General features: G+C 31.5%; 1 protein-coding gene across 1 annotated transcript in view; it reads right to left on the minus strand.

Moving 5' to 3' along the window:
* The window catches only part of LOC147072628 (neutral alpha-glucosidase C-like), a 103,125-nt gene that overhangs the window by 71,719 nt on the left and 3,435 nt on the right, over positions 1–27,971 (minus strand). Inside the window, exons 2-7 of the mRNA XM_085946248.1 lie at positions 14,725–14,826; positions 12,372–13,329; positions 10,343–10,568; positions 7,590–7,849; positions 6,004–6,631; positions 192–419 (exon numbers count right to left, since the gene is read on the minus strand). Of these exons, the coding sequence (XP_085802374.1) occupies positions 192–419; positions 6,004–6,631; positions 7,590–7,849; positions 10,343–10,568; positions 12,372–13,329; positions 14,725–14,826 (2,402 nt within the window). The remainder of the gene's footprint in view (positions 1–191; positions 420–6,003; positions 6,632–7,589; positions 7,850–10,342; positions 10,569–12,371; positions 13,330–14,724; positions 14,827–27,971) is intronic.

Genomic DNA, 27,971 nt, shown 5'->3' on the forward strand with positions numbered 1-27,971 from the left:
TTATTGTGCTAGGTAGATTTATTATTATTTCAATATATTATTTACGTTTTATAAGTAAATGTAATTGTATCCATATCGCCGAGCTCGCACAGATCAACATTCATGCCACTTTTTATAAAAAAATTCTCAAAGTTATTTAAAGTTTCATTCAGACCGTATATTTTAATTTTGTCAATAATGCTGGATGATACAATAACATCATCAGGTGAAGTCCTGCAGATGTGCTGACGAGAAGTCAAGAGGTTCGGGTTGATTATCAATTTCTCGTCTGTGGCATCGAATTCCCAGTAAGTATCATTGGCTATGAACAGGGCGCCGTTGGCTGAGCAGGTTTGATTTACTTCTTCATCGCATTTGATGCCAACGATAACTGTATAGTTGGAGACAAGACGCGTTTCTTCGGCAGTCATTTGTGGATTCTAAAATAAAAGCAACATTTTTAGGAGATTCAGTGTTCACTTAGGATTATCTCATATTACGACTGGGAGTGAGCGAATACAATCATCAACAGAACTTCACTTAATGCGCATAGCAATAGTGATGGGTGGAGGTAGGCTGTTCAGATCCGCCATAAATAGCGCACATTAAACTTTGTTAATCGTTTGAACTAAGACTACAATTTACAGATGGTATTGGTTAGATTTTAAAAATCAAATAAATCCTGCCTAACCAAACCATAACAGTGTTGGTGTATTTTGGGCGATGCGACAAAATTGTGCACAATTTTTCGGTCATACTTATCTGTTTTCGTTGGATTAAGAATACATATTATTACACATATTTTTCGTTCATTTTTTTTAATTCATTATATCCTGCCTAAACCAAACTGTACAGCGCTCGGAATGGACAGGAACGCACCGGAGCGCCGTTGTGGTTCGTGGAATTCCAAAATATACCGTTCCGGCTCGTGGATTCATTTAAAATTGCGTTGCGGTTCGTTAGATTGAGATAATTATATATGAATGTATCTTTTAAAGTTTTTCTCAAAATTAAAAATTAACGAAGTTATGTTATGCCGGGCGTGCAAGGGTTAAAAATAAAAATTATGACATCCCTAAATTTCTTTCAACCTTCTTATTTTGTGTCGATATGTCCATGCCTAAATGCATTGTCTAAATAACAAGAAACAACCAGCTGCAAGCGTAAATTACTTTATTACCCAAAAAAATGTGCCTTGCTGACACTATTTGAAAACTCTTAAAAAATAAAGTAGTATCACTTCCCTCCATTTTGCGTGTGTGTGTGAATTTTTCAACTGTCACTTTTTGTTTTGTTTTCTGGTTTATCGTCTGCGTTTTAGGATTTGGAGGTAAATAATTGATACACCGGAATTATGATGGAAAGCGGCGAGTTTATTTACGTTAATATACTATATGGTTACATTTTTTAATAATTTTATTCTACGGAGGGCGAAATGTACGCGTCCTCGATTTAGCTGCTTGCAGCGTTCTGAGCGCCATTTTTTGGTTTTTTTCCAACGAGCGCCGTTGGCGAAAAAAAAGCGACGTTGCAACATCTCCAACGGTTATATTAAATTTACGGCATTGCCGGCTGGGCTCTTTTATTATTATTTAATTTCGTAATCAGCGCTTTATTATTTGCTGGCTTTGATACCGATTCGGGCGTCTCCAGATACACAAAGACATCCCCAAATGGGGACCATACGGGGGTGTCACAGTAGGTATACATTGTTTAATAATTTCTAAAGGATGAAACATTTCAAATCTCAATACAATCTTGCCTTTGACTTACGCATTGTTAATTTACTTACCTACTAATTTATTATATTATTTTATTCGGAGTGACAAAAATTATTACTTCGCCATTTATTTTCGGGTGAATGAATTGTGTTTTCGATGGTTAAATTAGTACAAAAAAGTTTGATAATTTGACTCGTGCAATCCGCTATAATATTCCTATTAGTTGCCTTTTAAAATATTTTGTATTATTTAAGATATAAATACGTTTCTAAACAAAATTGTTTATATTATTAGTTTGGTGTTTTTTGCTACATTTTAGTAAGTTTTGTGTTTTAATTTTAACTGTGTGTTTAACTTGATTTTTTAATAAAAAATTGTTCTAAAAGTTGGTCAAAAATGTCATCAGGCGAAACGTGTTAACCGAAACTATTGAAAAATATTTTGTCGCAGGTAACGTAACGCTGGCCACATACCTACACAATTTGATCATTTAAAAAATGATATTGAGTGGTTATTTATAAAAATAATGAAGGTATAATAAAGTAGTAGGTAATTCGTGTAAATCTGCTAAAACCACATTACATTACATTAGGAATTCACTCCAATAACCATTGAAGTGGCAACAGATGGTATTCATCTCAACAATTAACTTTTGTTAAAAAAAGCTTATGACGTGTCGTAAACCCCTCTTTTTACGATGTTTACATTTGTTTTGTAATTTACATTATTGTTGAATTGCGACTATAGTACAATAAATCTTGTGATATAACTACTACATTCATTCATTTATTTGCCATAGGTCATGATGAGTATACTTTTTTGTAAGTGAATTTTGTTGCTTCTGGTAAGTTTTGTGTTTTAATTTTAACTTTGTGTTGAACATTTTTTTTAATAACAATTTGTTCTCTTAAAAGTTAGCTAAAATTCTCAGCAGGCGATACGAATACCTTTATATCGTCGGTGTATTGTAAAAATGGCGAATTAACCAAAATACTATTACAGGAGGAGAATTTTTAACCTTTGACATTTATTTATTAATTACCTGTGGATGAATACTTTCCTTATAATAGGCTTTATAATATAATATTTTAAAAAGTCTATTATGTTTAATTCGCTTTTTCTTCGTAACACTAAGTGGATAATCACCCTTACAATTATCGTTTTTAATAAGTAAGTACTTTCCTGTGGGATACAAATTCGCCATTTTTACATAATTATATTATTACATATATACCTATATACTATTGTCGCTGGTATCCAAACTGATTTAAGATAATTCTGGCCACACGCACAATTTGATAATTTTGTGGATATTTATAAAAATAATGAAGGCTTAATTACGTAGTAGGTACTTCGTGTAAATCTGCTAAAACATTAGGAATTCTTTCCGGTGGACAATACAGTGGCAACATCTGTTCTGTGATTCAATAATTATTATCATCTCAACAACTTGACTTGTGTTAAAAAAATATTTATGATAAGTCGTAAACCCCAATTTTCACAATGAATAATGAATGATTTTTTCTACAAAAATGTGTTTGGGCCATTGATGGTTTGGGCAGAAAATATTGAATAGCCTTCTGCAGAGTTTATTTATTTGGGACGTTCCTATTGTATTACAATTATTATTACATGCATTGTAGTTTGTGACTTTAAAAATAATAGAAATAATACATAGGTAGTGTGGAGAGAACTTTTACTTAATTTTTGTTTGTAAATTTGTTTTAATTGTAAATTTTGTAAACGCCCACGGTGGCCGCGCGGCATAAGCGTTGGACTACAAAGCCGTGGGTCCCAGGTTCGAATCCTGGGTCTGGCAAGTACAAAAATTGTTTTTCAATTTTGTGTGTGTCAGGGTATGGACCTAATAGGTTGAGCAAGTGGCTGACATCCATTTCTCGTAAAAAACAAAATCTGTCAATACAAACCTCCACTCTGTGGAGGCCCATATGATCCTATCAGGATCGGACATGGTCGAAAAAAAAAAAAAAAATTTGTTTAAAAAAAATATAGGAATATCCTTTAATAAAAATGTACGACTATCATAATATCTGTATTGTATGTAGGTACCTATTATCATTTCCATGGCAATAATAATGTGAGAAGGGAAGGACAAACAACATAGATTGAATCGTTTAGAATAAGTAGGTACTAACAAATTAGGTACCTATGTGTCCAGTGCGGACATCTAATTATTTTAGGTGGTGTTAGTCATAGATTATTAAATAAATACGGTGGTAGATGTATATTACAATAATGGTAACCAAAGCATCACCATTGTAACATAACATGCATACAATACAATATAAGTCCTTATAATGTTGAATATAGTAGGTACTAATTAATGACAATTTTATATTATTCTATAAGAATCGCGCTACGCAACCTGAGTTTCACCTTCCGTCATGTTTTATCTTATATAAATGAAAATGACACACCATTGGTAATTTAATTACAAATAATGCTATGTTTACGTTGTTTGGATGACTTGAAACTTTTATTAGATGTAGGTACGGCCTTATGCCCCTTATAGTGGAGAAGGTTCAAAATAAATCTTTGAGAATCCTTTAAAGCTGTGTGGATAGTGGATACTATCCATGGTTTTATCCGATTGATTTCTTAAGACGTATGCTTACATACTGTATTCTGAAAGTTAAAAAGAGAGCTAGGTATTTAGGCTACGTACTTTTTCCAACTTATATCTACCCAGTACAAATGAGAACTCTGCCATTATTGGTACTTAGTATTGATTTTATTATATATTATTTTATAACTTTCTTGATAATCTAAGTTGTTTGTTCTGCCAAGGTGCAATAATTGCTAATGATAATTGGGCAGGAAATAACTATGTTCAACCAAATCGCTTCGGATAATCGTATATTCCACCTGCGTGAGAACGAGTTTATGTGAACGCTATTTTATAAATTCTTGGTATAGGTAGGCACTTACTGTTTTTTCTAATACTATTTCTTTATTTTTTAAACACTATTTTAATACTATTTCTTGATGTTTGATATTCTGTGCTCGTATTTAAATGGAATTTGTAAAATTTTCTATAAGTACGTAAAAATTTTTTAATTTGAATCTATAAGGTACTTATGTGGATATGTTGTTTGTTATGACTAATTAATTACAAACTTATCTATCCCAAATGAGACAGTTAGTTATAATCAGTGACGAGTGGTGGTAGAGGTATCATGCACTGGTTATAGTGGTAGATAAAGTAAAAATAAAGAATAATACAATTTTTGACGGTATACTTTGTTAAAACAAGATTATTTCGCCTGCGGCGCTGACAATCCTTACCAACCTGCCCAATATAGATCCACGTAAGAAGTTTAAAGTTTATTGTTGCATTTTTATATCAAAAGTACGTACGTACGTAAAGAAAGGATTAGCATAAGTACTTAGTTTCGGAAAATTATACAGCGTTCCTGTTCGTGAAATTTTCCATTTCGAGCACTGAAACTGTAATAGATAAAAAATATTATTGTATCTATAAAATATTCAAAGTTATGTATGATTTAATTGCATACTTTTAGATATTTTATAGATAGACGAGTATTTTTTTTGACTATTATCTATTATGGCTTGGTTTTGTAAGGTTTAATTGAATTTTGAAAACTAACCAACACCATCTGCGAAGTGTGGTCTTATTTCAATGAAAACAAATATATAATAATAAAATAAATAAGTTAGTCGGCCGACACTTTTTTTATTTTATCCGACTAATTTATTGTAATTCTATTATTATTAGTCATTAGTGCATTATTTTACCTAAAATGATTTTTCTTGAGAGCTTTCATTTTGTCCACCCGTTTTTCATCAATATATTATTAATATTTAATATATCTAATTCAAATCCTGTGCTTAAATAAAAACACTACTACACAATATGATAACTTCTGATTTTAAATACACCTAACCCTTACAAAAAAATCTTGCTCGATTTTCAGTCATCCATTCGAAGGTTACCTCAGGGCTTTATGTTACGATTTAAATACTATCATATTAAATTATTCTGAAATATCTGTAGCTTTTACATATTAACGCTTTCGCTGCTGAATAGATAATGAGATTTTAATTGCCCCCTTTAAAATGCACGTTAATTACATCGATCGGCCGCCTGGTCATTACGCACCGTGTGCGTCTTCCGCGTCCAAAGTATTAATGTAGTAAATATTTGTTAAGTGAATGTTAAATCATTATACAGGAATAAGTATTCATTGTTACTAGCCTACGGCTATCTGCAACTTCTTAAAAAGAATAATATGTCAAATAATATCTAAACTTTTTCACTCACCTCTTGAATAGCAATAATATGTCCTCCCCTTAACATCATGAGTAATTCTGTTTCTGCAGTAGACATTTCAAATAACGTCCCATTTTCACCGGCAAAATACTGATCCCCACCCCAAAAATTGTAGAACGTCTCGTTTGCAGGAATATAAACATGCATGGTGGGTTGATGAGGGTTAAAACCTGGCGCAACTAGCACAGCGTCTCCTACCATGTATTGATCTTCTAACAATAAAGTCTTATTATCATTATAAAAGTCATAAAACATCGGACGCATAAGTGGTCTGTTTTCACTCAGGTATCTATAATAATATGGTAGGAGGGTGTAACGCAAGAGAATGGCACTTTTCATTGCATTTTTGGCATATCCACTAAATGAAAATGGATCTCTGGATGTATTCATCGACATCACTCGGAATATGGGCAGAGTCACGGATGCCAAGTACCATTTGATGCAAATATCCTCCATCTTGTCGGCGTCGAACAATTTTGTGTCTCCACAAACAGGAATACTTTGAATTAAAGATCCTGATATTGAACGTCCAACGGCTTTTCTAAATAAAAGCTTCAAAGTTTCCCAGGTTGTGGTGACATTCTGCATATGGTTACCTACGCTGCTTGTAATAAACTGGCTCGAAGATATTATAAAATTATTGGTCACTTTATTTTCAGTTATATTATTAAAAGCGTTTACAGAACTCTTGACAACTGATGCATGATGCATTCCGTAAGTATTATGCGTATCCATATGATATGTATTGTTTTTCAAAGGGTTGTTGATTGAATTCCATGGTATCGACATGCAGAATGTTGTATTTATTTCCTGTAATTTAAAATATAATAATTTACCTAAGTATACGAGTTTTAAAAAAATGGTAGAAAATAAATACTTTTTAGATTTTTTCTGGGCAGGGATTTTACTTTTTACTGGGGATTTTTTTTATGAGAAGAATTATTTAAAAAATATATTATGAAAATAAGAGGTAAGCATAAGATTATAAAAAAACCATAAGTACCTACATACCTACGGAATATGACATATAGTGATGGGTATGGATTTACGTAGTATGTTGATTTACGCTTTTCCACTTATTAAAAACACTGATTCAGGGACATTAAGTACTACGTAAGTAGGTATATTTCGCTTGACAAGTAACAATTAAATTATTTATAACATTTATAAACGCATGCTTTGGCGCGAAAAGGTGGCAAATCGTATTTAGAGGCAACGTTCAAGGCTCAAGGGTAGGTTACCGACTGGCCGTACCTACTCTCGACCCTTCGTCCGCCCAGAAACAGATAACGGTACTTTCTTTTTGTTTGTTTCGCTGTGTATCCTGGTCTAGCCTTGACTCATTTACAAATACAAAAATATCATTATATTCCCAACTCTGTCGATTGGAGGATTTTTGATGGGGGATTTAGGCATTATGATATTTGATATCAATAGGTACGTTGACACAATCAAAGCTTCCGATCATAATATCTAGTTGAACCATAATTTATTATACCTAACCTACATAACGGAAAAGGTAATACTTATTTCATATTTGATAAAATAAATTTGTAAAACAAACCTTTGTGACATACGGTAATACAACTGTGCAATTAACATCGGAACGGTTATCGTTTCTCGGCCAATTATCTTTCAGAAGAAACGAATCAGAAATATTTTCAAATGGCCAATTGTTTTTCATCCAAATTGCTGTCTGTCCCAAAGAATAATCAGGAAAGTAAACTACTTCCCCATCCACAATCCCTTCTACGGGCGCACCATCTTTAGCATTGAGGAATAGAATTCCTTCATCAATTGCTGATTTTAGGATTTCGCTTTCGTTGGTGAATTTTATCTGCAATATTGTTACAAAAATAAAAATATATTGTTCAATTATTGAGTAGGCTTCTATCACTGACACTTCTTCTTTCTTCCACGGCGCTACATCCCGGGGTGGGATTTGGCCTCCTCCACAACCACTCTCCACTCACTCACTCATATCACTGACACATTGAAAAATAATAATAAATTTTTGAGAGGTTTAGGTACATTATAAGGCGCACCATAGTTAGATATTTGTGCATACAAGTTTGATACGGTCGACAGTTTCATATACCTTGGATCTCTAGTAACTCGACATAATGATATTACAGAAGAAATCAACAAGAGAATCATGTCTGCGAATAAATGCTACTTTGGCCTGTTAAGTCATTTTAAGTACCGCATACTATCTCGCCGAACTAAAAACACTCTTTACAAGACCCTTGTAAAGCCAGTGCTCACCTACGCATCGGAAACCTGGACATTAACATATTTGAAAGAAAAATTCTCCGCCGTATATTTGGACCGATCAGGGACGGCACCAATTGGAGGAGAAGATATAATGCTGAGCTCTACGGGCTGTACGAAGATTGCAGCGCAGTTCAATCAATTAAGATTGGGAGACTGCGAAGGCTAGGTCATGTGCACCGTATGAATGACGAAAGTGATGTCTAGCAATCCAATAGGGCGTAGAAGAAGAGTGAGGCCAAAGATTCGCTGGTTGGATGGAGCTGCCAGTGACTGCCGTATTCTGGGGGTACCGAATTGGAAAATGACCACACTGGATAGGGACAGGTGGAGGGAGCTGTTCGAGGAGGCCAGGACCCCTACCGGGCTGTCGTGCCCCTGATGATGATGATTTAGGTACATTAATATATATGTATTAATTTAATGTACCTACTGAGCTAATTTGACCATTATTTAATAATTTAAAAAAATACGAATATTTGGTCTAATTTAAACATATTTCAAAAAATGACTTTTGTGCATTAAAAATATGGAGTGAAATCTTTTTGCTCCATACCTACTCAATTAGTAAATTAATGTAGGGACTTGGGATGCCGGCGCCGTCAGTTAGGGAATGAGAAGAATGAATGCCGATGAATAGGTAGTATTAGAGAGCGCGTCATGTTAAGTTAGTCAAAGCCATCTTACGTGAGTGGCTTTTTCAATTATATCCCTAAGTATTACATGTAATAATATTATATCGTATTCAGTACCTTTGGAGTAAACAAAATGATAATATCAATTATATTAAATTGTATGGGTTGATTTATTAGTAAAGTTGATAACGAAATCAGCTATAATAACATGATCAAGATTACATAAACAAATGATTTGTTTAAGTATTTAACTTACAGAAAGATACTGAATCCTCCCTTTTATTCATCGCAGTAGTATTCAAAAATACACCAGTACTTGGAAATTGCATTTACATATTTTACTTTACTTTTAATAGATTATATTATTGAATATATATAATTTGAAAACATCTCATGCATATTTATACACACTAGAAAAAATCGTCTATGTAGAAAAATAATTACAGGATAAAAAAAACTTTTTATATACCACGTTTTTAAATTTTCTGTTGAATCATAATATAACCTTGACAATTCTATGTATTAATAATTTAGGACAAATAAGGCAATTATTGTCAACAAATCATTTTTTTACTATTTTGCAACAAACAAATATAGAATACTGAAATGTCATTTTGATTTCCATAGTAACGCAAGTATATAATAATAATTTAGTTGCTAGGACCACCTCCTTAGCAACCAATTATAGTGTATTGCATTACGGATTTCTCCCGAAATATCTTTTCATACAAAGCAGAATTAACTGAACATGAATTAAATTCTACTTAAAGATGGCTAAAAGTATTAAAAGAATGCATTGGCATCGTGTTCTGATATATTCTAAAAGTTTCAAATGTCTAGCTAGTCGGGAAATTAGTTAAAAATAGATTGCAAGATTTGTACTGGATAAACAACCACCGGACAAACAAGAATAAAAGCAAAGAAAAACGTGGTAAAATAGGACGCCCAACGGGACTTGAACCTGTATCTGCTGGATTCGCGCCAGTATGTTTTACCATAGATAATTAAGATGATTTTTTCTAGTGTGTATATGCGTGAGATGTTTTCAAATTATGCATATTATTCAGTATTCTATAGAATGTTATATTCTGAAACCTTGTGTCTTATTCGTTAAATAAAAAAAATAGTTTATTAAGATTATAATTATATCATTTATGTACATGGATAGACTCCCACCCCAGCGTGCATTAACAATAGTAAATAGTATTCAATTAAAACCATATTAAGTTATATCTTATATCACCGCATTAAATGGAATCCACGTGAAAGAAATATATAAATTTGACAATTTAATTTACATTTTGTAATCATTAATGTTGGAATTATTTATAAAATTCCAAATAAATCCTATAAAAAACGATAATATAGTGATATTATATTTTGTTGTTGAAACAGTGTCATAAAAATAAACGGGATAAGCTTACATGTGGCCTCAGTGTTGGGACAAAATGTCTATGACTTGCTTGGAGATTGCCGACTTCTTCCAAAATAGATGATATTTCAGTGTTATTCAAATCAAAATTGATGTATTGAAATAAATCGTCACTGACGCAATCCGAGTCGTAAGGGATGTTTGCAGCACTAGAAAGCTCAGTAAAGTTTACAAATCTTTCCATCATCCATGTCACATTCGTTTTCTCTGCTTCGCTCCTGGAAATATATTTAAAAGAATGAAAGAATAGATGACTAAGAAGTATGAGATTGTTTTAAAAGTGGTTTAGTAAATTTTTAGAATTGAGCTCGTAGTAGGTATTATAATATTTTTTATTAATTATTTTTTTTTATTCAACGAATAATTCACATGATTTAAGAATGTAAAATGATAATTATTGAACATACATAATTTTTGAAAACACTTCAGAGAAAATATATTAAAACCAATAGAAAAAATCTTTTTGAAAGAAGTAAGAAGAAAGAAGACACCCCGCAGGAACCTGCATCTCTCGGAATTATAAGGGCCATTAGTTAAAATTATAGTCGTCTATGTGCGTGGGCGCGAAACCCGAGATGCAGGTTCGATTCCTGCGGGTTGTCTTACTTTTTTCAAAAATATTTTTTCTATTGGTTTCAATATATTTCCACAGAAGTGTTTTCAAAATTTATGTATGTACCTATAATAATAATAATAATACTGACATAATTTTCTCCCATATTTAATCTACAATATAATAAATAATTACAAGATAAAAAGAACTTTTTATATACAACATTTTTAAATTTTTCGTTGAATTATTATGCTCAATATGCTCAAACTTGTACTTGATATGAAGTAAATAAAAAACAAACAAACAAAGAAATATAGAATACTGAAATAACATTTTGAAATTTCATTTTGATTTCCATAGTAACGCACGTATATATTATTAATTTAGCTGCTTGGACTACCTTAGTAACCAATAATAGTCTTTTAAAAAAAAACTTTCTGACCTATCCTAGATCCTATATACTTACCTAATAATCTGAAATAACTTTCCATACAAAACAGAATTAACTGAAAATTAATTCAATTCTGCTTAAAGATGGCTAAAAGTATTAAAAGAATGCATTGGCATCGTGTTCTGATATATTCTAAAAGTTTCAAATGTCTAGCTAGTCGGGAAGTTAGTTAAAAATCGATTGCAAGATTTGTACTGGACAAACAACCACCGGACAAACAAGAATACGAGCTTATAAAAACGTTGTAAAAAGATAGATGTACATACTTCCGTAGAATATATGAAAATTTAATATACAACTATTTACACCACCCGAATAAAAAAAATATATTAGGTAATAATTATGATCTTAATACAATCCTGAAAAGTCGATTTCCGTAATTAAATTAACATAATATCATATTACGACTTTCGACTGAGTGTACTTACTTGATAGAATTTTAATTTATGTTAGAATAGATTTTAGTTTTGTACTGTTCTATTTAAATCGTTTTTTGTGAGCCGGCTTTTGCCTTTCGGCATCTTCGGACACTATACGCACTCACCAGTGTGCATTTACCATAAAAAGTTAATTTCATTAGAATTTAACCTAATATTATCGATTAGGTTAGGTGTTTGTTCCAACCAACTCGACCATATAAATTTATGTATCTGACTCACGCCACCATATAGGCAAAATTTTGATAAATATGTAACTGTATACTTACTTATATAATAGCAGAATTAAATATTATGCGTCTTTACACCCTTGCCGGAATTACAATTTTTATAACAAAAAAACGTAGGATAGATTTGTATCCGTACGTGATAAATTCACATAATTCTTTTTTAACATATATTTAATTATAAACTGAGACTTTATGATTTAAATGAACCGTACATAACTACATGCTACTGTTCCATATTCTCCACAAATAATTTATTATTTTATCGCTTACGAATAAAATTCCTGAAATATAGTTTATGTTAGGTTAGGTTTGGGTGCAAGAACATATTTTATAATATGAAAAAGAAATACCTGCAAAAATGCACCCCTAACGCCCAGTACGGTGGAACATCCCTTTTTCCGATAAGTCCAATTAGCTGCTGCGTGACTTCTTCTGGTCTAGGCCCATAGAAGTAATGAACGGTGATCGAGTCACCAGACAAACTTTTCACGCTAACCACTTTGGATTCAGTGACATTAATCTGCAGAGGACCATCCTGCTCGACCAACAGTCCACTAAAGGTTCCGTTTCTTTGAGACATTATAAAAGGTATCGTGGTAGAAGTCCCATTATTATTGTATATTAACTTATGATTGTTTGACTTCATTATTAAGTCGCCCATTCCATATACAACTTCATCTCCCATGTGGAAACTCCATTCCCAGATATTTTTAGAAGCAATTAGTGGACCTCTGACTGTTGTTAAAAGAGGCTTTGTTATATTCTTTACCACATCCGCTGAATATACTTCAATAAATACTTCCGGATAAAACATTTTATAATAATATTTCTTATTTTCAATTAAACCTCCAATTTCAAATTGCTGTTTTGACGGATCGTAAACAACAATTTTTAAATGCGAATCACTTATTTCTTCAATGTGTAATCGTAATATTGGTAGATTCTTTGTTGAATTGTATGGCGTAATTGGTATTCTGGGTGTCATATCTAACGTTTCATTCCATCCGTTTCGGGAAATATATGAAAATCTTGATGGCATGTAATGATAGCAAAAGTTATTTTTTTCATCGTAGCAACAGCTTGTACCGCATTCTTCTAACGTAGCATTTTCTATGCTACATTTTACTCTGTGCGTTTCGTTATGACCGCAGGTTCCTACGGAAAATCCATCAGTTACCGAAGCGGCTATATGTATATTTTCATACAAGAAGTAGAATACTATGGGTGGGAGAATTATCGCAAATATGGCCAAGACAAATAGAATCTTAAAAGTCTTGTTTAGTAAAATTCTGTGGTACCATGGAATGTCTGAAATAGAAAATAAACTGATATAATCTCAAAATGAAATATGGTAGTGTGTTGTAGTACGCCATTGTCTATGCTCATGTTTAGGGCATAGACAATGGCGAGTCAGAAATGACACATGTCTAATGACCTTCAATCTATAAAAATGTTACAAGGGCGCCCAGCCCTTTTCCAAATTATCAAGTTAAAATAGTGATAAACCTTTATAATATAATTATAACATCATGCTTCCTACCGTGTAATAAAAACTATTCTATTTGTACCATATAAACGATATAAAATACCAACTCGTGTTTTCCTTCAACACTGCCCATACAATATCGCATATCACATACACAAGCAACCGTCTGAATATAAGATAATAACAGGGGTAGTTGACTAAATAATTAAAAACTACACCCCCTATAGTGTACAATATAGGACTACCTACATAGAAATATAAAACTTATTTGGAAACATGTTTTAAATGCTCAAGTCAAATCGGAATCAAAGCATTAAATAATTAATATTTTCAATAATCATGTATTATTTATTATTACAGAATAAATGCAAACTGGAACTGAAAAAAATATATTGAATTTTACAGCATATTTTTTAGGTCGATATGTTATGACACCATTACACTAGTCTTGATAATGGTGTTACAGAAATACTTATCGACTTTAAAAACATCTGTATAATTGAAAAAATACTCTATATTATAATTTTATAAAATAGAATTCCACCAAGTAAATGCTGAAACAATTAACGATGGAAAGATTAAACTGCTATAACTTTTTTACCGACCATGTCCGATCCTAATAGTATCATATGGGCCTCCACAGAGTAAAGGTTTGTATTAACAGATTTTGTTTTTTACGAGAAATGGATGTCAGCCACTTGCTCAACCTATTAGGTCCATACCCTGACTCACACAAATTGAAAAACAATATGTGTACTTTTCAGACCCAGGATTCGAACCTGGGACCCACGGCGTGATAGTCCAACGCTTAAGCCACCATGGGCAAATAATATGGGCTATAACTATAGACATAATAATTATTAATATCATGTGGGTATTAAAAAATCCTGAAATATTTTTGATCACTGATCTTCCCTAATATCTTCCCTGTGATCTACATATTGGTTAGGCTTAGCTTTCAAAGATACTCCAAATTCATAATTTTAGAGCTTATGGACCAACATCCTTTATATAACGTATATTTCATGCATACAGTAGGTATTAATAATTATTGATATTGTTTAGAAATAGTTAACAAAATTATTATGAAATAGTCTATAATACATATTATTATCAGATAAGCATTTTGAAACTAATTCTCTTAAAGGTATATTTAAGGCGTTTAATCAAAAGTTCATGAATGTTCTCTTATGCTTAGGTCATAAAAAATGGATTACTTCTTCCGATCTCGTCGTAATAGGTCGGAGAATCAGGCCTATTATCTTCCTCTTCCAATTTCTTTTTATCATCGTCATTTTGGTTAGCATATCTCAGCATTTCTGGAACAAGAAAATACAATAAGCTAGAACATTTCGTCAATATATTCTCATATAAAATCTTTTATGTGTTTTTAATAATTTCAGTATGAATGCTTTTACTAAACAAATTAATTGCATCGTTACTACAATAACAATTTACACGCTGAATGCCCGCCACAGAAAATAGCGTGGGATGTAGCACTGTACTATAAAATGAAATGTCTCAAATTGTTGCTTATCGTAATATGGTAAGAACTTAACACCAACATAAACTACAGGTTAAATACCTAAAATAATATATATATATATAATTATTATATACATTCGATGGCCCAAACATTTTCACCTAATCTTTACCCCACCGGCTTTATAAACCCCCTGACCAAAATTCCTTGGAGAATCGTCAAAGTTTCTTTATATTTCAGGTTAAGCCCTCGCCCTGTGTATGCACTGGTATACACTAGACGGAAAGAAATCGGTAAAAATAAGTATGCGAGGTGACGAATGGAGTCTAGATACTCAATAGATTAAGTAAATATTTAAATTGTCTAATTATGTTTAAAAATAATATTGTATGTACCTAGCACGTAAGTTTAAAATAAAAAAATACCTTAATAATAAAATGTATACTAGTATGTGAGGGAGATGAAAAATTTATTTACCTTAAAGGAGATGAATGCCGGAGAAAATGAAAATTGAATAAAATCAATACTAATATTCAATAAAATGTACATCTATTTATATAATTATGCATCTAATAATTATAGATTAGAATAAGGTTTTATAATTACTTAAGGCGAAGTCTTCACTGAGCCTTTTTTAAAGAGGCACCTAGCGGAAAAATACGAAGCTTGCAATTTGAGACATTTTTTTGATAATTTACAATTTAAAATGTATTAATGAATAAATATGTATCTGAAAACATTAAAAAAAAATATTTTTTATTTTAAGTCAATGATAAACTTACAATTGTTAAAAATGTAATAAAATGTGAATTTGTTGAATCGGACCGCACCCTATTATTACATATATTTTATGGTCATATTTATTATTAAAATTTAGTTTATTAAGTTTTCTAAGCATCACCTAAGAGATTTTTGACTAATTCATAGTTTTAATATTTTTTATATCTATTTTAAAAAACATCGATTTTTATAAAAAATATAAATGTGTATAACTTGAAATCCTTTTTATTTATTAAAGACGTGTTAATGCCATAAATAAAACATCTAATAGGATATGCGTTCACTTTTGAAACACATAAAGATTCAAGTACACCAAACTGATTGCATACTATAAATTGAATGTCTATCTTTTATTAGTTGTTTTAAATCCTCACTCAAATTATTCATGCAAATACGAGGGTGGGTCAATAATTCCTTAGAAAAAAGCATTAAAACAGTTTTTATTTTTGATTTTTTTTTTATTTCTCAACATAATCTCCTTGGAGCTCAATACACTTGGTTAGACGTTTCTCAATTTTTTTTAAACCGTCTGAAAAATAAGTTTTCGGAAAGTCCTCAAAATAAGCATTTGTCCGATCGATGACTTCTTCATTTGAAAAAAAACGTTGTCCACTTAGCCATTTTTTTAAGTTTGGGAAAAGGAAAAAGTCACTGGGGGCTAAATCTGGCGAATACGGTGGGTGGTCAACCAATTCGAACTTCAATTCTTCAATTTTAGCCATTGATCGTAAACATGTGTGAACACGGGCATTGTCCTGATGAAAGATGATTTTTTTCCTGTTTAAATGAGGCCGTTTTTCTTCAATTTTGTTTTTTAGCTGGTCCAAATAAGATGCATAATAATTCCCTGTTATTGTTTTTTCTTTTTCCAAATAGTCAACGAAAATAATTTCACGTGCATCCCAAAATACAGTAGCCATAACCTTACCAGCTGATTTTACGGTTTTCGCCTCCTTTGGACATGGTTTGCCTTCGCAATCCACTGCTTTGACTGTTCTTTCGTCTCGGGAGTATAGTGGTGTATCCATGTTTCATCTACAGTCACAAAGCGACGAAAAAATTCATCCGGATTGCGTTGCATGAGCGACAACAGGGCTTTAGAGGCCACCACCCTATTGCGTTTATTGTCGACTGTGAGCAAACGCGGCACCCATCTTGCAGAAATATTTTTCATGCCCAATTTGTCATGTAAAATTTACCTTTGTACCTTTTGTTCAAATGTACCTTTTGAGATCCCTGTAACCTCAATTATCTCACTCAACTTTAATCTTCGTACCTTAACACCATATCGTGGATTTTATTGATCATTTCTGGTGTAGTCACCTCTACAGGACGTCCTGAGCGTGGTTTATCCTTTGTTGATGTACGACCACGTTTAAATTCATTTAACCAGTTATAAATAGTTGCAAGTGAAGGAGTAGATATGCCGTGAACTAAATCCAACTCATTTTTTATTTCCTTTGCTGTTAACCCTTTTATATTAAAATGTTTAATAACAGCTCTAAACTCAATTTTCTCCATTTTCCATTTTTCCATTTTCCACAAGCAATTTTTTTTTTAAATGTACGAGAAACACACAACAACCCGACCAATCTGATTGAAACTTCGCAGCATACTGAATCGGTAGTGCCGCTGCATGAAAACAAACCGCTTACAGTACTAGTCGCGCCACCTGTCGGCTTTTCTAAGGACTTATTGACCCACCCTCGTAACATGAATTACAAGTAATGTATAATTCAAATTTATATTTCAATTCATTTAATGCACATTTAATTAACACGACGAAAATTACAAATTAAAAGCGTTCAAATTATGACACAAAAGAAATATAATATTTCTTATTAATATTTAAATAAAATACAAGGCTAAATGACGTCTATCCAAACCCACCTTCACGTAAGTCAATATCCTAAGTTATTTGACTGAATATAGTTACTACTGTCCTACTAATAGTAGGTTATTTATGCACCTTGAGAGAACAATTAATAACAGATGCTCCCGATCTGAAGATTGGTGTGAAGAGATAGAGTCAATACTAATAAGAATGTAATTTTCCATTTACACCGCGCATATGTCCGTCAGATATAACCACACATAGTATATTATATTATACAGCCTCGGTGGTACTTCAACTGATACAGAGTCCAGACAATAGACCTACTTTCAATACGAAAGCTGCTCTTAGAATTTCAAATGGAATCTGATTAGTTGAAAGGAAACGTTGCTTAGAGTAATGTGCTATGCCAGTTGTGATGACCAGAAATGCCAGATCGAATATTGGATTTCGCTGACAGTGCCGGAAGCCATAACGTTTTGGTCCGTCATCCCTATTAACATTTTCCGGATTCCTATGGATTTTAATGGCCTACTTTACCAATAAAATAAATACACGCGGTGAATACTCAAAAATCTATAAATATGATAACAAATAACCATGAAAGTCTCAAACATTATATTCCTTACAGTTGATATTATTTTTAAAAAGACCACGGAATCGATTATTGAAAAACAATGATCTAGAAAACCCTATGTAGCAAAAACAACCCAAGAAAATATAAAACAGCATGAAGAAAAAGTTTTACTGCATCCACCAATTATTTACCCGATATTGTGACATACGATTCATAGAACATATTATTATATCTTCAAAATTAAAATGTTTCGAAGTGTCAAGATAATACATACCTGTTGTAGTATAAATTCGACCCGAAAGTACTTTACTACTGCTTCAAACAGACGTCTGTGTAAAAATATTTACATTCAAACACTTGTCAACTATTTTGCAAACACAATAATTTTGACACTATTTATTCTTTCAACCATTTTTCTTAGATTAGGCGTATTAATATTAACAAGAGCACGTATGACGTATCAATGAATTTGATATCTCAAAATAACATTATTGTATCCTTATCGACGATTATTCGAGATATTTTATCAATTATTATCATTAATTCACTATAAGCGCGATAACAAAATAATGTTTCATTATCAGCTGCATAAAAATAAATTTTGTTCAATATTATTATAAACTAAGTATTATATACGAATTCAATTATATTAACCCTCATCTCGATTCTCGATATTTTGAAAAAAATATCGAAAATACTACTCAGAACTTTAAGTAAAGGAACGTTTTCTTGGAAAGCTTAAATTATCGCCAATAACAAATTAATATTTGTCTAATTGAATCAATGACATTAATATGGACGAATCATCTGGGCAAAAAAATGACACTCACTTTTTGTCGGGTCTGCCGAATGGAATAATCTGTTCTAACGCCAATACAATAAAGGTGATATTTCTATAAATTCCCGATGCTTTTTGTTGGGTCTGCCGAATGGTTCGGTTCTAACGGGTTCGCTCAAACGAACATTGATACTAGAAACAGTGTTCTAACGCCATTACAATAAAGGTGATATTGCTATAAATTCCCGATGCGTGATATCGCATAATGGATATTGCGTGACGTCTACCTATGCACGTGCGAATGTCGCTATGAGTGAATTTACTTGCTAGCTACTGTACTGAGTGCGTCGTCCATTAATAATGTCATTGAACTGAATATACTTAGTAGTATTTTTTATATTATTTTTTATACTATGTTAATAACAGCAACAATCGTTTAATTTGTTTTATGTAAAAAAATATAGGAATAATTCCTTGCGCATACTTAAATAATGTAAGTACGTAAAAAAGTATCCAATATATAAAATTCAATATATAATATTTTATTTAAGTACTATAGTTTAAATTCATTTATTTTAATTTTGAATTTGTTATTTCACAATTTTCTATATAATATTATTATCTTAGTAATCCATATCTAATAAAAATGTAAGTAAACTATTTGAGTTTTTCATCAAATTTTATGTATTTTTCATGAGAACTAACACAAGTGACATCTATTGAAAAAGGAAAATAGTAAATAGGAAAATGTGAAAATGGCCGAACTGAATTTTCTTTAGGTTTCGCATAAATAACATAGATGTCAGAATACGTCTAAAATTTTCATTTTTCATTTAAAATTAGTATGATAATTTTCTAAAATTACAGTAAGTATCCAATTATTATAATCAAATTTACTGCTACTTACCTAAAATACCTATTACGATTTTATGTTATAAAAAATACTCCTTCCCAGGTCATGCATCACCCAGTACCGAGTAGTTTCACTAAAATTATACTTTACATAATAATATTATATATATCATAATATATTAACTTTTATTTTTATATCCATCCCAAAGACCAAAATTATTTTGAATTAAAATAGAACCATACAAAATTGATATAGGCATCCTTGAGATATCCGTTGCATATAGCTAAGCTATAATTATAGTCAATGTACAATTTTAAATTTGTTATTAAAGACTGTAGTTTATTCAAATAATGTATTTTGTACATACATAATAATTTTTGAAAACACTTCTGAGAAAATATATTATAACCAATAGAAAAAATCTTTTTGAAAAGAGAAAGACACCCCCGCAGGAATCGAACTTGCATTTTTTAAAATACAAAAGTCGATAGCCAATATTAGCTCAATTTAGAAAGCGCTTCAGAGAGTATTATAAGTGCCATTAGATAAATTTGTCGTAATTAAGTATGGTACCTTTAGCATAGTGGTAGATGTGCGTGGGCGCGAAACCCGAGTGATGCAAAAAGATTTTTTCTATTGGTGATCATACATTTTCTCAAAAGTGTTTTCAAAAATTGTGTTTGTTCAATAATTATAATGTTACATTCTTAAATCTTGTGAATTATTCGTTGAATAAAATGTATTTTGTACTAACTAACTATTGATTTAACTGTCGTTATTATCATTAAAGACTTGAATAATAATTATAATTATCGGTTATGAAATCCATAACCGATAATTATAAAAAAATTAATAGTTATTTTTAAGATCCAGTGAAAAGTAAAATTTCATGAAAATAAATTCACACAGCAATCGATAAAAGGGTGGGATTTTATTACAGTTTTTATAATTAGATAGTATGTCCAAAACAAATTAATAATTCAAGTCGTACACAACATGATACTTCGATTGAAAGGACAGTAAAATCTAGTTGCATGTAATAAAACTACAAAACAATTTTTTTTTTAAATACAATGTTTTTTTTAAATACCTGTCAAAATATCACTAAAAATATCTACAAATCTCGTTATTGGTACCTGATAAGCCTGGCACGAAGAAACGGTGTTAATCCAGAATAAGTCATCGCTACGACTTCGCTTGTATTTTGATAGGCAATCCATCCCATTTGAGATCAGAAGAAAATGCTTTAGGAGCAGATCTGATATATGAAGCTTTAAGTACGTAACAATCGAGCACTCCTTGTGGAAAGGTAGTCGGAAAATATTCGTTAGAGAAATTATAATCGAAAGAAAAAGAGTAGTACGTATGTTTACATAAAGTTTACGATGAAAAAATGTCTACTGGACGAGCTCGAAAGTTGAATATTTTATAAAAGAAAGTTGAGGAGGAGGGGTATTTATTTAAAAACGTGATTACATCCTAGTACATAATATATTTAGAAATACAACCGCCACACCAAGCCATCCTGCCAAAAGGACAGCATCCCAGGTTACCTGTGGCTCTCAGGTAAGCTGCAAGCGATAACAAAATGTAATCATCGCTCCATCTCGCTCATCAATGACTTTATCTTTTGTCTGAACTCATGGTCGCTGATTGAGTTTCCAATTTAAATTCAAATTTAAAATTCGTTACACGCATCGTCAAGATATCGTGTAAAAAATAGGACATATACAATAGACATTGAAGTTAAAATAACATGTTCTGATCCAGATTTTCCTCTGATTAGCGACGAATAAAACATCGAGAGCGTCGACAGTTTCAACTACCTGGGGGCGGACATCACAGGATATGGCATTTTGCAGTCCGAATGGGGATGACTTTAGGAGTAACGACTAGATTATAGAATGGACATATTTGTTTATGAAAATATTATTTATAAATGGATACATAATGCGCGTATCGATAGAAGAATAATTTAAATACTGAACTAATGCTATAACCACGAATGATTAAAGATATTAAATATGGCTTTACTACGAGTATTAAATTTAAAATGCATTCACGACCATTAAAACATCCATTTATAATAATACTCTTTCATGGTTGTCATCATAATATACATCTACCATACAAAGTTTACCGATTATTAAGGATTTCTTAACATACCGTACATACATTTTCATTATTTAATTTTTAAACAGCCTTCAGGTGGGTTCTGCAATTATTTCAGACATATTTAATTGAATTGCTTTAAAACTTCAGTTTTATAATAAACCCGTCCAGTATCCAGGCACAGTATGTGACTTAAACTAAAAGATAGTATAGGTACGGAAAGATAGCATATAAATTGAATAATAATTTTATTATCTATCATACATTAACAGCTTAAAACTAAAACCTACACTCAGGCTTTATGTTTCTTACTCAACGAGTGTATGCCTTGCTTAACAACTCTGGCAAAGATAATAAAATAATAATGTAAAATAAACACAACAATACATTTCAAAATGCTTAAGTAGGTAAGTACCTACTCTAAAATATAAAGTGCACAGAAAAAAGGTGACAATAATATTAATATGTAGGTACATTTACTTACTAAGAATAAACAATTGTAAAAAATAATATATTAACAGTAGTCTTTAATGATATATAAAGGCTTATGCATACTTCTTGGATACGAAAAATGATCTTTTTACTATAGTAAATGAGTTATTATTGGTAATTAATTATATTATTTCATTGCAAATGAACAGTTAAGTACATAAATTAGGCACATAGAAAATTAATGAAAGTAGTAAAAATTACAAGATAAAAAGAACTTTTTATATACAACGTTTTTAAATTTTCTGTTGAATTATTTTGCTCAATATGCTCAAACTTGTACTTGATATGAAGTAAATAAAAAACAAACAAACAAAATATAGAATACTGAAATGTCATTTTGACATTTGCTTTTGATTTTCATAGTAACGCACGTATATATTAAACATTTAGTTGCTAGGACCACCTCCTTAGCAACCAATAATAATATTTTACTTTTTACGGATTTTTCTGAAATAACTTTCCATACAAAACAGAATAAAATGTCTAGCTAGTCGGGAAATTAGTTAAAAATCGATTGCAAGATTTGTACTGGACAATCAAACATGGGACAAACAAGAATACGAGCTGATAAAAATGTTGTAAAATCTGTAAAATTCAACGATAAAAGTATATAATACATATTAACCAATAAACTAATATTTATAAAACAATTGTTATTATATATAAGTATATAAAATATCTTCTCCAGTCCCCCGGATAACTCAAGAGCACCAAAAACACTGTCACGTAACTGTATTACCTCTTTGGATTGTTATGATTATTTACTGTCTCGGGTACTCAGTTAAACAGCACTCACCTGTTTTATCAATTTAGCGATGACCTATCTCGGCTACCGTTTTTACAGCAGTGGGTCTCCAGGGTCTAAATATCTCGAAACCTAAGGGACAGCAATATCTTTTAGTGACAGACAGTCGTATTTTTTGGCTTTGTTTGACTGAGCTAAAAGAACTGCTGAACCTAATGATTTCACTGACTTATTCAGGTTAGATGCCGCAAGTATATCCACCACAGTGGCATCCCAAGCCATACTTTTCCATTTCCTCGGTGGAATTATTGTGATACAATCAGATCGCCAGCCATCTTGTCACTCCTATACACCATGCAGCCATCGGAGTCATATTGCTTTCGTGCGTCATAGTCCATCTGACTTTGTCGAGGTTAAGCGCTTAGACACTTAACGTAGTTTAATACTTTATAATATGTGTCCCACCCGGCAGTGTCTTATTTTTTTTTATAATAATATGTCTAATTAAAACTAGTACTATACTCATGGCCACCACAAGCGGAGGGGGGGGGGGTTGACAGGGCTCTAGGTTTGGGGCCCGAGTTCAGGAAGCGGGCATGGTGGGTCGACCACATAATTGAGATAAACACACATCGTAAATTTGCTCTAATAATAAAAAAGTCGCCTGCAGCGCTATCTTACTTTGGGGTTTTTACCATTTTAAAATTGGTATGTATATAGGTAGGTAGTTGTGCGATGCAATTTTTGGTTATTGTGTATTGATACTTTACTTTAGTGATACGTAGTGGGGGCTGCCAAAGGTGCTGGCCTGGGGGCCCGCTATAGGATGTGGGGCCCATGGATATCTGAATCTGAATAACAGATTCTGACAATAAATAGTGGAGTCTAGAATGGAGTAATAGTCTGGAATGGAGAATAATAATTAAATTATTTTTCCAAATCAAGATGGGTAATAACGATAACCTTATAAAATATGTGACATCAATTTTTTTTAGTTAGAAACTATAAAATTATTATGAAAAATAATACCTTAATGAATATCCAGGGTTATGCTCTGAAAATACCATAAAAGCTCCATTTTGACCTACGCTGAACATGTGGGCCGTTAAGACTCACGTGAGGCGGCATCGTATTATCGTCATTATCTTAGTATCAAACTGTCAGCATATATCACAATATTGATCACAAATAGTTAAAAATTAAGTTATTTAATAGATTGACCAATGGAATTAAATATGTACAAGTAGCGATAAACCCTGGTACGATAGATGTCAATTCACTTAGTTTATGACACAGAACAGATTAATAAATATAATTCCGATAGGCTATATACTACATTTTTGACACAGGGTTTTGAATGTGTGAGTGTCCTACGAAAACAAACCACACATTATAGACGTGTAATAGTGTGTATTTCAACCTTAAAATACACTAATATTGAATGAGCGTCAGTGCATAAACCGAGAACATTTTTGTCAGAATGAAGGACAAGCGTATTATTGAGACGTGTTTTAGTCTATCCCAAATTTTTCCATACCCGTAAATTATTTCAGTTCCCATTATTTCTGAGTTCCCTGATTTGTGATGTGGCTCTTATGAATAGATGTAAATGTTATACGATATGTGTATATAATTCAACCCAGCAGTAGCGAAGGGTGGATGTAGGCTGTTAAGATCCGCCATAAATAGTGCACATCAAACTTTATTAGTGATACGTATTTTAAATATATATTTAATTGTATTTAAAAAATATATATATATTCAGTTGAAAATGTCCCTCTGAGGCGGACGAAACCGGTCCTAATTTATTGATTAAAAGTGGAATAAGTACTATAAAAAAATACGTTTTATTAAATTAAACAACAATACAATGCAATTCCACCATGAATTGACAGTTAACAAAATAAAAGAAATAATACGTATTTGTTTTTATTGATCAAAGACTACAATTTAAAGATGGTATTGGTGAGTTTTTAAAAATCAAAAGGGGGGACGTGCGCCGCGTAGGTAAAAATCGAGGTTTTATGCTATATTTAAAGCATGATCCTGGACATTTCTTAAACGTTGTAGATAATATATTTATATAATTTTGAAGCCTTATTATCTTGTATATTTATTTTAAACATTTGATGACTGCATAAAGTATTTTTATGACTAAAAATAGTATTCTTTTAAACCTCTCGATCTAATGTTTTAGAATATAGTCATATTTCAGTACATCCATGTGCAGTGGTGTTAAGATTTTTTATATTTATTAATTTTTAAAAGCATTTATAAAACCATTAGTAAAATTTATGTTGACATTATTAAAGAGAAATATTTACGATAAAAAATTATATTGATAATCTCTGTGATCCTAAATTTGACAAGAATTGGCCATTTTATTATTCAAAAAATGGGCAAGATTTACACATTTTAAGATAATGCTAAAGATACTAATTATAAGATATGTCTTTGACCATTCAAGTGTGATAAACATTCTACGAATAATGTTTGCTTTATAATAATTATTTACCTAAGAATAAGGTAGTATTTTTTTGAAATACGCCATTTCTATTGGCATTTCCCAGTGGCTAAGCTACAACATACGGCCGTAGCCATAAATTGACAAACGATAAATGAAGTAGGGAGTAAGATCATGGTAACGCACATGTACCGTTAGGTTAGGTAGTTAGGTTACAGAATTTTGCAAAGTTTTTCATTCATACTTATATATTTTCGTTGGATTACGAATACATATCACACATATTGTTGGTTCATTTTTATCATCATTAAGCCCTGCCTAAACCAAACTATAATAGATAAAAATATTATTCTATCTTTAAAATATCCAAAGTTATGTATGTTTCAATTGCATAATTTTAGATATTTTATAGATGGACGAGTATTTTTTTGACTATTATCTATTATGGCTTGATTTTTGCAGGGTTTAATTGAATTTTAAAAACTAACCAACACCATCTGTACACAGTAGTCTTATTTCAATGAAAACAAATACGTACGACTCACAAATTTTAATATGCACTATTTATGCTGGATCTTAACAGCCTACCTCTACCCTTCGCAACTGCAACCGAGGTATTTTTGTTAGTATTGTATTAATATTCCAATAAGAAAATATTAATACTGCTCTATTTTTCAATTTTGAAATTCGAATTAAGTCCATATTTGGCACTAGATTTCAAAATCAGCCAAGTCCATAATGGAAGAATAGGAGAAAAACAGCTTTTTGTTTTCTGAAGTACATAGTCACAAGGGTGAAAGTTTATATTATTTCGAATATAGAATTTTTAAAATTAATAAGTTCCACATTTTGATAATGCAGAAATGTTAGATAGCAGTAGTTCTTCAACAATTCACAAAAAAAGTCAAAAATACCTAAAGGTGGACTTGGCTGACTTTGAAATCTAGCGACACATAATATGACAGTTGCTTACTAAATAACGCATATTAATAAACATAATCCGTATTAGGAATCTGTTTATTCTAACAGTCACATTATTTCAGTGATTGTGTTGGCAGTTAGTAGTTCTTTATTATATATCCCAGCGAAACGAGGAAATTGGTAATCACCATGTCTTTTGAACAAGATCCAAGCCACGTCTACTGCAGACTACGTCTCGAGGTTACTCCTATCTATTTCTAGTGACATACGTTATTAACTTCTATCTAACCACACTTTCAAATATCTATATGCATTTCATGTAAAGAAGGGCGGTGAAAGAATGAAAGGAAATATTTTGTTTAATAACATAATAAATTATAAACTGTTTAGGTATTCTATCGACAATATTGATTGTATTTACTAAGTAAACCTTACCTTACCTTATCACCTATATATAAAAGCTTAAATAATATTATATTATTTATTTAGATTAATAATGAAGTCAGACTAGAATGTTATACCAATATATCAAAAGGTATAATACGAGTATCATCTAACGATTCTAACGTATTGTAACTTTACGGCTTACGTTTCACTATATAGGATGAGAACCTTGAGGCGGTATATTATTTTGAGTTTCGTTGAGTTTACCACGTGATAAATAATTTATTTTTATATTTCAAATATAATTATAATATTTAGGTACGATTTTATATAATTTAAAAAATAAAGCGAGGGAAACAAAGATCTGGCAAATCCACATATTTCAATGCGTTCATGGATCCAAATCAAAGATCATAGACATTTTATTATGTAGGTTGAGGCTAATAATAATTTCAATTAAAATTAACGTATTTAGAAACATCTTTGTGAAGACCGGATTGTAGAGGTAGTTAAATCTCCTTAGGTTATTAAAATACCTGATTATCTAGACTCTAGAGTAGTATTTTTCTACCGGTGTCTTGCGAGGATAACTCATGTTATTATTTATTACTTTTTTTTTCTAAAACTATCAGAAATGTAATCGCTTACTCAATGACAAATGAAAAATGGTGACAGAGGATTATGGACTGATCTCTCATGGCCCCTGAATCGATAATGAGAGCAAGAAAATATTTTATAATCGCGGATTGACGTAAAGGTGTTATATCAGAATAAAAGACGCACACTAGTACACGAATAAAAGTTGCTTCTGGGACACTCTCAGCACAACAATGTAAAGCGCCTAAAATTTGTTATACCACAGTATATGCCTGTATAACGAGGGTGGAGATGATGTATGCGTGGAAAATCAAGCGATGTCAGTATTAATAATATATATATTTCTACGGAACAATGACTTTCAATTTAAAAGAAGTCTAATAACTAAGAGTAATACAGAACAGTATCGAGAATCGCAAGTTGGATACAACACGCACGAATCAA

The sequence above is a fragment of the Rhyacophila brunnea genome, unplaced genomic scaffold (genome assembly GCF_057557595.1).
Source record: "Rhyacophila brunnea isolate RB1 unplaced genomic scaffold, BYU_Rbru_1.0 scaffold_19, whole genome shotgun sequence".
NCBI lineage: Eukaryota > Metazoa > Arthropoda > Insecta > Trichoptera > Rhyacophilidae > Rhyacophila > Rhyacophila brunnea.